Source organism: Cyprinodon variegatus, unplaced genomic scaffold, assembly GCF_000732505.1.
Source record: "Cyprinodon variegatus isolate N-32 unplaced genomic scaffold, C_variegatus-1.0 Scaffold172, whole genome shotgun sequence".
In the NCBI taxonomy this organism is placed as follows: Eukaryota; Metazoa; Chordata; class Actinopteri; order Cyprinodontiformes; family Cyprinodontidae; genus Cyprinodon; species Cyprinodon variegatus.
In genome coordinates, this window is record NW_015150625.1 from 924,673 (window position 1) to 938,593 (window position 13,921).

Below are 13,921 nucleotides of genomic sequence, written 5' to 3' on the forward strand. Positions count from 1 at the left end.
AAAAGTGGTTTCAAAAGTAAATCTACCCACATAGCTTTCAAAGCAGTTTCATTCAACCACCATCAGCAGATTAATTATCCAGTGAGTGACTAAATCAGGAGAGGATGTAGGCGGAGGAAAATGAGCTTGCAATTTTGACACAGAATGAGCGTTATAATAACTCACACCCACTTTCAGCCAGTGTTGAAGAGGAAAAGCTCTTAGCTCTGCTCCCACTCTGTGTCACTGTGCTTGATTGTACAGAAAAGACTGTGGGAGATGTAGCCAGCACTATTATCACCTCATTTATCTGTCACCATAAGTCTCCATTATTCCCATTAAGACTTTGCCTTGGTATGATGATTCCAATATACTGGAATTTTAAAAAAGGAGATATTTTATAGTTGAGAGAAGCAAAACTGGTATTTTTTGTGCCATGGTTACTTTTTCATATCTTACTATCAATGTATTTTTACTGGGATCATACTTGATAGAGAAACTCAAGACTTTTGAATTAGAAAGAAAAGAGTTTATGCTTTATTATATCTAATTCAAATCACAACGAAAGAAAGATTAGAGAGACTTTGGCTCCAGTTACAGCTAAAGGTCTTTTAGTGCATGCATCTACGATAATTAAATAGCAAGATGCTGAGTATGTGCACCTTTTTTTCTGAAAAACATCTCAAGCTAAATCATATAGGGTGAAAAGCAGGCTTACAATTTCAATTTCTCCCCCCAGCTTCCCATTTTCTGAGGAGCCAGGGTCAATCAGCCGGGTTAAAGCTTCAGTTATCTCGAAAGCAAGGGATGGTGATGAAGACGTCAGTGCGCACAGCTTATTTATAAGAAGAAAGTTTCACTAGAAAAGGGAGAACATTTAATCTTTTTAACACCTAAAGCGCAGCCTTGACTCAACTCTGCAGAAATTTCCAACATGAACCGAGACAGAAACATTTAAGATGACAGCATGGTTAGGTTATATTTTGGCTCGTTCAGGGAAGCGACCCTGAAGAAAAAGTGAATGGAGGTTATGGCCAGTGACTATCAGTGCGGGCCCTTTGATAACGGTAAAATCCTCAGTAGTGTTCTTTTTCTGTACCAGCTCAAAATCTCTAACCTATGTTCAAACCAAAGGAGACTTTAGGATGAGAATAAAGTCCAGTTGATTTAATTTATACATTACAGCTGCTTTTACACCAAACTTTTGGAAACTTTTTGCCTAAATTCACATTTCTGTTAAAAGCAAATCAAGGACCCTGAACAGGTGCAGTGGTTAGCGCACACTACCCATATACGGAGGCCTTAGTGGTCCTTTGCCACATGTCCTTCCCCCTCTCTGATACCCCCCTACCTGTCAGCCCACTGTCCAAAAGAAGAAAGAAACGAGCCACTAGTGCTGTAAAAAATTAAAAAAAACTAACAAAAACAAAACCTAGAAGAACTGTAGAAAAAATAAATTGAGAGCTCAGATCTTAAGATTTCAGTTAACAGAGCCATGAAGAGGCCCAACTTTAGATGTCTTAGAGCTCACGTCGCAGACGTTCAAATCTAGCCCTGATCGTATTAAATACCTGCTCTGGCTTCCTCCATGTCAAAAATGCTGTCTGTATATTTAGGCATTTGTTGGTGGAAAACAGATAATGTGCAAAACGGGAGATGGAAATACTTTATATGAATCAGCTCAGACAAAGCATAGTTTGCCATGACTGATCAACCGTTTCTGCTGTCAGCGTCTTCACAGATGTTCCCATCATTCGCAAAAACATGGTTGGAAGCAATATGCCATAACTAGCTTGCGTTAATCTAAGAACAACTAGCTCGATAGCAACACGTTCATTACAGATCTGTGGGCAGTTGTAGATTACAGCCTCTATGTCCTGTTCATTGCAGCCATGCATGACCATGTAATGTGAAGGCAACGTATGGCAACATTATGCTTTACCATGCTTGGTGAAATTGCTTTAAATCAAATGGAAACGCCACAAATTCGCATTTCCTCTTTTTCAAACTTTTAAAAGTTCATTTAAAATTCGCCTATCTGCAGGACGGTAACACGGCTTGTGTGAAAGCAAACTGGACAAACTGAAGGTGTAAACTCTTTCACCTGGATTAGACCAGCAGTGTGAATGCGCGATAGAACAGCTCATAAGCATAACATTAAACATTTGATAACAAAAGAATTGCAAGTTTATAAAGAATATTAGAAACTTTGCAATTCATGAATCTCCTCACTTAAAATCACATTTTTATGGTATTTTTTGCAGCAAAGATTTTTTTTGTAGACGCAAAAGATGTTTAAGAATATCTCACAGAGATTAAGCGTTAACAGCATGCAAAAACCAAAAAAAAAAAAAACGACATTTAAGAAGATCATATGAGAGTGAAATTATAAATCATAAGAATTCAGGAAGAAGATCCTCGTCAACCTGTTCTACAGCAAACTGGTGTCTTTCCAGAGAAAACAAAAATGGGCAGAGGGCTATTCTGAGTCACCAGCTTATTCACCATTTCTGTTCTTAGGAAACAGGATGTTGAATAAACATGTCTGACCTTTCATCATCTGCAGCCAGCCACCCCCACCCCCCATCCCCAAAAGGCCTGTGCTGTTCAGCAAAACAGAGAAAAGTTACACTCAGGCAGTAAATATGGGCCAAAAGAGAAAGCTGATTCCTACTGTGGCGTTAGCATTTCATTAGCTGAAGCTAAGGACAAAACAAAAAATCGAGTTGGAGTATCTGAGTTGGATGAGCTTTCGTCTACTAATGACCCCAGCGACATTTAGGATCAAGAAATTAGATCAAACAACTGGATGATTTCCAAGTCCTTAGCATTTGTCCAGCCAAATTAAAGCCAAACTCTAAAAGTTCCATCTGCTAATCTTTGCAACAGATTTTGTTCAACAGGCATAAAGTAGATGAAGATTTTCGGGACACTTTTTAAAGCAAACCCTTACTGCGCACAGCCACAATCTAACAACTCCCTTAAAATCAGAAATAATCTGATCACCACGATTGGACCTTTCAACTCTTTTCTTATATTTCCTAAAATAAATAGTCTAAACAAACTACATATCATGTCTGATGGCTAACCCAACACACAATTCCTTTATAAAATATAAATATTTGAAATGGGGTTAAGAGTCTTTGCTCAGAGACCCAGAGTGGCAGTATGTGGGAGTGGGGCTCAAACTCAGAACCTCAGGATTCCAAACTCTATGCCCTAACCACGCCACTCCCACTCAACTTATTTGCCTCTACTTATTTATTAATCTATGGATTCTCTATGCAAGTTTTGTATGAAGCTGATTTCTTACAGAGTTTCCAATCATGGCTACTTACCAAAGTTGTCTCAGGCTCCAGCTGGGACTCAGACGAGGACTCCATGGTTGTCTGACGCCAGAGTCAAGCCTGCCTGTGCTGCTCTGATGACTGCATCTCTGTGGAGAGAAGCAGACATGTCTTTTATTACAATATAACTAGAGTAATGTCAGCTGGGTAGCAGTAAAGCCAAAGTTGTAGCTTTTATATTTTGTGCTCTTTTTATACATTTCAGCAAACCTCTGCTCTTTAATGAAAGGACCTGTTTCTAACCCATGTTTAGGAGGATTCCCACCATCATCTTCTAAATATGTCCTGAAAAATGTCTTTTCATTAAAAGAAGTAGAACACGACAGCGTTCAACCTTTATTCAACCAATGAATGCAATACTTTTTGCTATTTTAGCTGCTAAAATCTAACATGTTGGAAAGAATGTATAATAAAAACATTTTTAAAAACAACACAGGCTGAAAAATAACTCAAGAGAAATATACTTTTTATATCTGATATCTTCATTTTTAATATATATTTAGAAACTTGAAAGCAAGTAATAAAAGCAATAAAATAATTAATAACAAGTAATAAATGATAAAAGCAGTAATAAAATGAATAAAACTAAGTAATAAAAGCTCCTGGTCAGACTAACAAGCATGTTTTGAGCACCAGGACTTCAAATGTTTAGTTTAAATTCAGACTATAGCCTCTTTCCCACTCAAATTAGCTGTTTTTTTAAATGCAGGTCGACCCGCTAACAATTTGGCATTTGGCTCACCCTCCATTGGCAAAAAAAGCTGTGTCTATCCCCATGTTGGAAAGCTTAATGTCCTCTGCTCCCCCACTGCTGCTTGTCTGATGATATCATCATGCTGGGTTAGCAGTGAAGATGTCACCAGTGTGTAGTCCCTCTGCTTTATTGTTTTATTCTTTTGTCTCTCTGAATCTCTCACCTGTGCTGCTCCATGTTTATTGAATGTAAACAGAGCTGTTTTGGCTTGTTAGATCAGAAGCGACTGGCGCGGTGTGAAAAATTTATAAATATCTACATTGATAAGAAAAAAATCAAAGCCTGACAGCGAAATATATTAAATTTTATATTCTGGTACTTGCAGTTTTTACCACTAATCTAGAAAAAGAATAGCTTTTTTAATTTTTTTAGCTGCTATAATAGGCAGCAGGAAATCCCAAACAGCCTGACTGGCTTCAAGCTTTCAATGGAGACTACAGTGTGCATGGAGGTCTATCACTCTGAACAAAAACAGAATATTTAAGTAGAATCATAATCCGGATGAACTAAATGAACAAATTACATTTTGAGTTGGACTTTCTCAGCTAAAAATGGGCTAAAACAATGTTTTTTTTTCAAATTATCAAAACAAATGAAGCAAAGATACTCTAGATAGCAAAGAAATTAACAGAGTGTCCAACTTAAAAATGTCCAAGTTGAGGAGTTGGCATCTTTTCTGGTAATAACATGTTTGGTATTAAATTAATAATGAGTTCCAACATTAGCATTCGAGTTAAGTAGAGGTAAGACTATAAATCTGATCAACTCCGGCAACAACTATTGTACATTTACTGTTTATAATACATAAATTAGCCTCTCAAGGTTGACTTAAAATGATGGTACTTTGTAATATCTACTGTATACCTCCTCAACTCAGCACTTCCTGGGATAATATTAAACTCCTATGATCATAACCATCTGATAGCGGCAGCACAGAAAAGAGACAGAATCCATCTAGATTTGCAGCAGTTTGCAACATTTTCAGGCAGAACTGCCACAGTTTAAACTATCATCAACTCTCTCCGATCGGAGCTCATTAACATTATCAGCCACATAGAGAAAAAAACCTTGCAGCTCATGAAAATCTATCTTTTTTCCCAGTTATTCAATCCATGCTTTTTTGATAAAGGTTTAACTTTGCAACAATAAAAATAAAATGCTGCTGATACCTTATTTAGTTGCTTCAATGCTGATTAACTTCCCCCTAAAGCATCTGTTAACCACACAATGCTTTTGGAGAGATTTACATTGTCAAATCCAAACGGTTGGACTGCTTTAACATTGCTGATATTTTTAAGGAGTGGGGTCAAAACATCCTACAAGAGCATCCTCCAGGCACATTTACTAATCTGTTTGTTTTCCACCATGCGTCACAAAGTAACTGACGTACCAGGGCGGCCTTAAGATCAGAATGTCAGAGCTGCTGGGACTTTAGTCGACTCAAACCGCTAAAGAGAGGAGAAGAAACCAACATCAGTCAAGATTTGGATCCAGAACTTGATATCCAGTGTGGCAGAGTGAATTACAGATGATATAAACAAGAAAAGGTCAGCACTAAAAAGGTTAAATGTTCACATTAAGTTGATGCATTGGCCAATTAACCCTGATGTCCCGACTGTCAGACGCCAACCCGGGGATATATCCGTCTCTAAACATTGCAGGTCAAATCACAATGATCGTACATCATAGCAAGACATTGAGACCCAGCTCTGAAAGCAGATACTCTGGCCTGTCCAATCAGCATTGATGCTCTGCAGCAGCTCTTTGACAGACAGATTAACAAGCCTGGGAATCCACCTCATCATTAACTTATAATTTATAGAAGGAGTGTATTTAAATACTGAGCATATATAGGGAGAGTTTAGGACATTACAAACAATCCAAAGTGGAAAGATTTAACTCTCTGCACTGATTTTGGCTTCAAAGTAAACTTTGAAACTTTAAATTGATTTTTGTAACATTAGCATTTGCAAAAATTCCCTTTTTTTTGTAATTAATGTTCTAGCTGGAAAGAAAGCACATTCTTGTATTTATTTTTATCATAGCCAATATTTCCCAGCGTGGAAAATGCAAAGTTAATTTGAAAACCTTGATTATGTTTCCAAAATATGTTCCTTTACATATTGGTGTTGGAGAACGATGCTGGACATTTGATTTCCATTCCTCTTACAGGAAAGTTTGTGCTAGACTTAATGTCGAAGATGAACTCCTGGTTTATTTGATGCTTGAATCACTATCATTCCATATCAAACATTTTCTTGATCTGAATATTGGTATTAATTTACATCCCTGTGAAAGCCATTAATCCTCTTTACATCTGCTGCTCAGACTCCATCTAAAAACTTCACTCTGTTACTGCATGCTAGCTGGCACGGCTCAGCGTGTTTAAAACGTCCCACAGAGTTCAGTCATTCAGTCATTGTTGGACCGAGACGAAATGATGAGGGGGGATCCTAAAGTCGTGGAAATATTGGCTGATTGCTTCCTTCTTTGAGGCAGCTGTTGAAGCGCTGCGTCCAAAACATTGGAAGACACTCAATTTTCATCTCAACCATTTCTGAACAGGAGTAATTACACTAATTACAACCATAATCATTGTCCGATTAAGGAAATAAGTTTCTCTAATTAGGGTTCTACCAACAGCAATTCTTGGCTGTCAAATTTTAAACATGCAACTGTAATTTTAAACTGCAAATATGACCATAAGTGGAAAATCTGAAATGCCTTATTTAAGATAAAAGTATAGTTTACATTTTGACTGCTTTATTAATATACAAAAGAGGGAAAATGTAACTTTATGGTCTCACAAGTTTCCAGGGTTGCGTTTCTTCTTGAAGAAACCTTTTTCTTACAGACAAGTGGAAGAAAGTCCTGGTAATAAGTCATATTTTGGAGAACTGGGATAGTTTCATTGAAAAGTCAGCTCACCATATGCACCAGGGAGCAAAGAGAAATGTTTATGAAAATACACACAGTGAGACAATTTAAGAATTCATATACCGTAATAAGGGATATTATATATAATAAGAGAAGCACCCTTGGGGAAAACCCACCAGAAAAAACCCATCAGGGAATTACATATTTAATACAGAGCCGATAATTGAATAATAGCCTTTAAATGGTAGGGAAATGTTTTCTTGTATACTCAGACAACACTGACTTTCTTTTTCTTTAATTATTTCAGCTATTCATTTCCCCACTGCACCCTGGTTTATAGGTATTGTACCCCACCTCAAGGTAATTACTTGATTTGGGCCTGCTTAAGGAAAAATATTCACCATAAGAAACAAAACTTTCCAGTAAATTTCACCTTCCAAGTTTCTTCCGAAAGAAACTTGGAACCCTGCAAGTTTCCATCTTAAATTATAGAAATTAATTCCATAAATGCTGAAAATCACCCAAGCTACCATGCGTCTTGTTTTCATGCTGTTGATCTCGTGTCGGGTTTAGGATAAACTATTATCATCAACATAGAGGATGAGTGATAAAAAAAACTGTTCTTATCTGTAGGAGTGAATTGTATATAAGCTTTAACAAAAACAGATGAGCCCCAATCCAAGATTTAATATCAAACATTCAAAACATTTAAATTCACCGTTTTCTGTTTTTAATATCTTGTGCTGAAGAGATATTTACAGATAAATATCTGATGGATGTAAATCTGATCGTTGGTTGGATCAAAATTCTGTCACGATTCAGCCTAGTTTGCTGTGCTGAAAATGTCTGATTTATTCCAAGAAATGTAAAGCTTGTCTTTAAGGAGAATGTGACCTAACCACTTGATCATAACATAAATCTATAGGAATATTAAAGCAAATTCAGCCCCTGATTCAGTTTTGCTCAATTCACAAAAATGCTTTAATTAAGTAAAAAGCAAATGTAAGCATTGGGATAACATGCAACGGTAAAAATCAACAAGAGTCTGTACAGTAAGGGGAAAATGTACAACCTATGAAAAAAGATGTACAGTTTTAAAGGTGTCAGAATGTAAAACAGAGTTTACATTGTAAGAGATGAATAACAATAGTTCAGTGGGTGAAATGGACGTACAGAGAAGTTCACACCCCATCGACCATACCATACCAACTACACAATCATAAAATACAATAAAATAAAACAAAGTAAAACCTCTCAAATTGTGCCAAAAGCCAAGGAGAAAAGATAAGTCTTAAGAAGGGACTTTAAAACAGCAAGAGAAGAGGCCTGTCTTATGCTCAGAGGCAGATCATTCCACAGCTTAGGAGCTGCCACAGAAAAAGCACGGTCTCCTCTGAGCTTGCATTTTCTCTTTGGGACCCTCAGAAGCAACTGATCAGCTGACCTGAGGGAATGGGAGGGTGTGTAAGAATGCAACAGCTCAGACAGATAAGAAGGAGCAAGGCCATTAAGAGTTTTAAAAACAAATAAAAGAATTTTAAAATCAATCCTAAAATGTACTGGCACCTTCTTTCTCTGCAAATCTTTCAATTTTAAACATCCACCATGAAACAGGTGAATTCAAATGAAGCCCCGAGTTGACGCAAACTCCGGGATGTTGCCCTATTTGGTTCTGGCTATACTTTTGTCACGCCCCGAAATTGACATACAGACCAGCCCACTGGTTCACTGGCCAAAGAACATGAATAGAGGTAGATTTAAGACACCAGTTTATCTGTTTAACCTACAGTTGGGTTTACCTCTACAAGAATTACAAAGCAGACAGTTTCTCTATTGAAACTAAGACAGGCATGGATTATTTTTGTCTATCAGAAGATCCCTGCAAAATTTGATGCTCAGCTGTTCATTTGCTCTAAGCATTTTACCAAAGACAGCTTTAAAAATCTTGGACAGTTGAAAGTGGGATTTGCTAAACTTCTTTTACTGAAACGAGAGCCGCTGACTGAACCGGACCTCAGCAGAAAGCCATGAGCCGCCCGTTCTCAGCTGAAGGAGGGGCGCTGAGGGCAGGTAAGGCAGGCAGGGGGAAGCAGGGGGCCACCGGTGTCCAGGCTACTGTTTCAACTACGTCCTGCACTGCAGTCGGCCAAAAACAAGGACGATTTTGAAATTCCCCCTGGAATTTTTTTTTAGGTATGAAAAGTAGGACATGTCTAGGAAAAACGAGGACATGTCTGGTCACCCTACCATATCAACAATTCGATGTTTCAGTGAGTGAGTGCTTGCTGCTATGATGCGTTGTAAACCAACCAATCAGCTCACAGCTCATCTAAATATTCATGAGCATACCATAAAAGGAAGAAAACCTGTTGTTTCATTCTGAGGGTTTTAACCAGGCTGGCATTAGGGCTCATAGAACAGCAAATATACCATTTTCAGCTCAACCAATGTTACACACCCTATTCAGAGACCTTAAGGACTAGCACCAAATACCCTATAGAATCATTCTCTGACCCCTTTAAAGAACAGTATATTGAACTAAATTATATGTGTGCAACTAAATTTACAAAAGGCACTTTTATACCTATACAGCCTATTTACAAGAACAACATAACTCTGCAAAGAACAATACATAAACAACTGTTTAGTGTGTTTGGTGAAGCAATGAAATAAAGTCTTACAGCTGCACTTACAGTGCAGTTTTTTTTTTACTGGTGACAGTAAATGTTTTTTCTGTAGCACTCCATTTGCCCCCCAATAAAATGCTATTTTTCTCTTTTTACAAAAATTGCAATTGGAATTTTGCTTGGATTTTTTCTATCGAATCCCCATCATCGCAAACACATTTAGCTCCAGGACTGGTTCCATGGCTTGCATTGTCCACTGTGCTAACTTCTAGCACGCATAGATCTGCATGCTAGCTGCAACTCTCTATTCACTTTGTCAGGATGCAGAAAGTCAAATGTAATGTGACCAAACAAGAATACATTTACCATTTTAACGTTGCATTTTTTAAAATTTTGATTTTATTGCAAATGTAATTTCGAAACCCTGGGGAAAAAGAAAAAAAAAAATCATACTTTTTTTATCATATTCTAGTTTTAAAGTTAAGCATGGCTTATCTTAAAGTGACAAGCCTGTTAAATCAACTATAAACAAAATTCTCCTGAGGAAACTTTATCAAATAATGGAAATGATAAACCACAAGATACACACCACCTCTCAAACTTTAATGCTACATGCTAACAAAACCTAAACACATCCATAGAAAAATATAGAAGCCAAAACAAGAACAGACATTGAGTGTTTAATGAGTCAAATAGGCTTCAGTTTATTGGTACAAATATGCAGCTTTATGCTTAATTTCATTTTGTCAGAACTGAAGAACGTGTTTCATGAATGTCCAATAATAAAAGACAAAGATTACAGGAAGGAGAAAAGGTCCAATGTAATCTTCTGGGTGTTCCAGATTGGCAGTGTACTCAGGGGAAAGACATCTTTAAAGAAAAATTAAACCATGTAGGTCAGGCAGAGTGGAATATTAATCAACCGAGAGACAGACCACTGTCTTTCAAGAGCAAAGAGGATGCAAAACGTCCAGCAGAAGAAGATTTGCTTTTTATCCCCAAGTGAGGTTTTTAAAGAAGAAAATCTGACACTGCAGTCATTAAAATATGCAAAACAAAACAATGAAAGATTTAATTCATTTTAGAGCTAAATTTAAATAGAACTTTGACAATGGAGTTATCATTTTTAAAACATTAAAACAGCAAAATTATTAGTCTTCAGTCGGGTTGACGATCCATTAGAAGCTTCTCAGACACAAACTTATCTTTTCAAAATAAAAACAGTTCATAGGTTATCATTAATTTAATTTCATTATATCCACTTTTGTATAATTTAAATAAACATTTCCATTTATCAAAGCTGTTCTATTTGTTTGTGGTCGTTCTCCCACTATAGGGTATTTTTGCACATTGTTGTTGCAGCTGGGACCAAAGAGTATAAAACCAGATGACACATTTACTGTCAATAATCTGAATACTTATTTATTTTATCATTTCTCGTAACACTAGTTGATGCAAGGATCCAAATAGGGAGACTATAAACAATGAGTTTATAGCAGGTGTGTGATCTTAACATTGGACTGTTGATCACAGCGATAGATAGGGATTGAGGGCCCCAAGATTAAATGTTGCTCAGGGCCCCATGGAAGCTTGTGTTCAATGAATACATTTTTAAACTTTAATAAACCAAGCTTATAAATGAAATCAAAGAGTCAAAAGCTATCTAAAAAGTTTAGTATTGTAAGGAAGGATTCAGCCCCACAGCTTAACCCACAAATGCACAAATTATTACAAATACAGCAAACCTTAGAGGGAATAAAAGAAGCTTAACCAAAAATAGGTTTATTACCAAGAAGCATTTTCTACATGAAGTATAGATAAGCAGACAGAGCATATGCAAATCAGGAGTGCTTTAGAGCGGCTCCTTTTGCTCCATAACATCCCTTCATATGATTCAGACACACTGGTGGATGTGCATGCTGATCAGGTGCAGCGCTATTTGAGGGGGACTCGGCTCACAGATGTCAAGGACACCTCACAGGGTTCAATCCAGTGATAAAGGAAGGAACGGCTGTCCTTCAGATCTGAAACAACTGTGGGCTGATAACACGCCGTCCGTGCCTCAGAGAGACAGGGACATCACAGAGCAATCAAGGCGACAGCTTCAACTACAGCACTGCGAAATGAAAATGTGGATGACGCATGCAGCTTCGGTGTGTTTGTGTTTAGATACCGACAGCAAAACAAAATATGAGGGGAAAAAACAGCAGCACCTTGAGCACAACCGTCATTATTAAGAAAACCTTTGATTGATTTGAGGACGTCATTGTAAGTTAAGAGGATACAAAGGTCTCCGATGATATTCCTGTAACCTGAGGATGACCTTTAAGGAGAGCTCTATGATGGCCCCTCTGACATCTCCACACAAACAACTGGATAAACACAATTCCTATTTCATCTCAGAATAGCAGCAGAAACATAATAAAGCATCTATCCCACACCAGGACATGTCGGCACACTGTGGAGGTCTGAGACTTCCCCTCTTATCTTATAAGAGCACGACAGACACATTGTGATATCACCTACCTAAGAGCCAATGCCAGTGAGACGCAGGAAATTAGAATTTAAAACCAGAGCACATAAAAACAGAGCCGGTTCAGCGCAGCTGGCACGTGTGTCAGAGAACAGCAGCGGAGGGGACGGGAGACCTACCTTATTTAGCTCTGACCGCAGAAAACACCATCATGTCCCACAGCCGAAAAGAACAAGGATAGACCGACGGAGAGAGAGAGAGACCTCGAGATGACATCACCATATTTCACCCTCCTCTGTTGATATGTAGGCTATTGCTGCAAAGCTGCCGATGTCAGCGGAGGAGCAGTGATATCCAGTGCTCAATCTGTCCCATTGTAAACCCCTCAGAGCTGCTCAGCACTGAGGATCCAGATGCATGTATTAGAGCAACAAGCATCGGTTTAAGTTTTAATGCATCATGGTGATGCATAAGATGACAGTGTGGCATTACTCAACTACAAAGGTTGTGGTACTTTACAGCCCAGGACTAATTTGTGTTATTTGCTGATTGTAAATATAAGCAAAAATTGAACACGGAGCTCCTCAAGGCTCTTTTCTCGAGCCACATTTTTCACTACCTACAGCATATGATGTCCCTTGGTTAGATTATGGAATGAGGCACAATTTCGCCACTTGTATGCCGATGACACACTACTATATTTTGGGCATGTCATGATCTGATAATATCCGTCCGATATTAGCCAAAAAAGTAGTATCGGATTTTATCAGCCGGCATCTAAAATATCCGATATTTTCATGTTGGTAGAAACTCTCTGCATCTGTTAAAGGCTTCTGTAACCCACTGGTTAATTTTGCATGGGCCAGTGGTTTTCATACGTTTTGTTGTTGACTTTTGCTCCTTGTTTTTGTGATATTACTTGATAAAGCTTTTTCTAACTTTCTACAGTATAGAGTAAGTAATATAAGCTGGTATGATTCCTGTTAAAATTATATCCAGTCAATATCAGTATCCGCCAATTCTCAAAGCTGCATCGATATGGAATCGGAAATGAAAAAGCTGCTTCGGGACACCCCTACTATATATTTATGTGTTACAATTCGTGTTCCAAAATAATCACTGTTAGGGGCTAAATTACATCCATCCATCCGTTTTCTGACAAGCCTTATCCCAAGCTGGGTCACGAGGGGTGCTGGTGCCAATCTCCAGCTGTCTACGGGCGAGAGGCGGGGTACATCCTGGACAGGTCGCCAGGCGCCAATGAGCAGCTGCTAAATTACAATTTCATCCAATTTATTAAAGAGAAATCCAATTGTGTTCACTCAACTAATTTAGTAATTAATTGTTAACTTGAGTAAAGAGACTAAAACATTCCTTATCTGAAAGAGCGACCCACTTAAAGCAATTATACCAAAGTTGTTCAACATACTAACATTTTGCATTCAAGATGAAAAGCATTTTTTTCCATTGATGTACTCTAGGCAGAAACATCCAGAAGGGCGCAGTTTTAGGTTCACTTGGTTAAATTCCATATCAAATCTTTTTTGAGGAATCTTGTATCATCTGATTATTAATTAATTAAATTGATGAATTAAATAGTTGAAGAAAAAAAAAAGAATTGATAGATTAATCGCTTAGCCAAGCCAAATAGTTGTTGGTGGCAGGGCTAGTTTTAAAATCCATCTGAGTTTAGAGAGATTGATCTAAATTTATTAGTATTAGGCAAGAATATAAGGCCGTTTCTCAATTCTCAAAAAGAACGCGAGTACGGACTTGACAAAAACACAGGAAAGTATGGACTTGGGGAGAACGGGAGCACTCAGCATAAATATGGGTCAATTGGAGCAGAAGCGTACTTGTGACG

General features: G+C 37.8%; 1 protein-coding gene across 3 annotated transcripts in view; it reads right to left on the bottom strand.

Moving 5' to 3' along the window:
• osbpl8 (oxysterol binding protein like 8) overlaps positions 1-13,921 on the bottom strand; it is a 75,963-nt gene that overhangs the window by 51,050 nt on the left and 10,992 nt on the right. For all 3 annotated transcript variants that reach the window (XM_015378438.1, XM_015378441.1, XM_015378442.1), the window contains one exon: positions 3,318-3,415. In XM_015378438.1, the coding sequence (XP_015233924.1) occupies positions 3,318-3,362 (45 nt within the window). In that variant the 5' untranslated portion in view covers positions 3,363-3,415. Of the gene's footprint in view, positions 1-3,317; positions 3,416-13,921 lie in introns of those variants that run through there.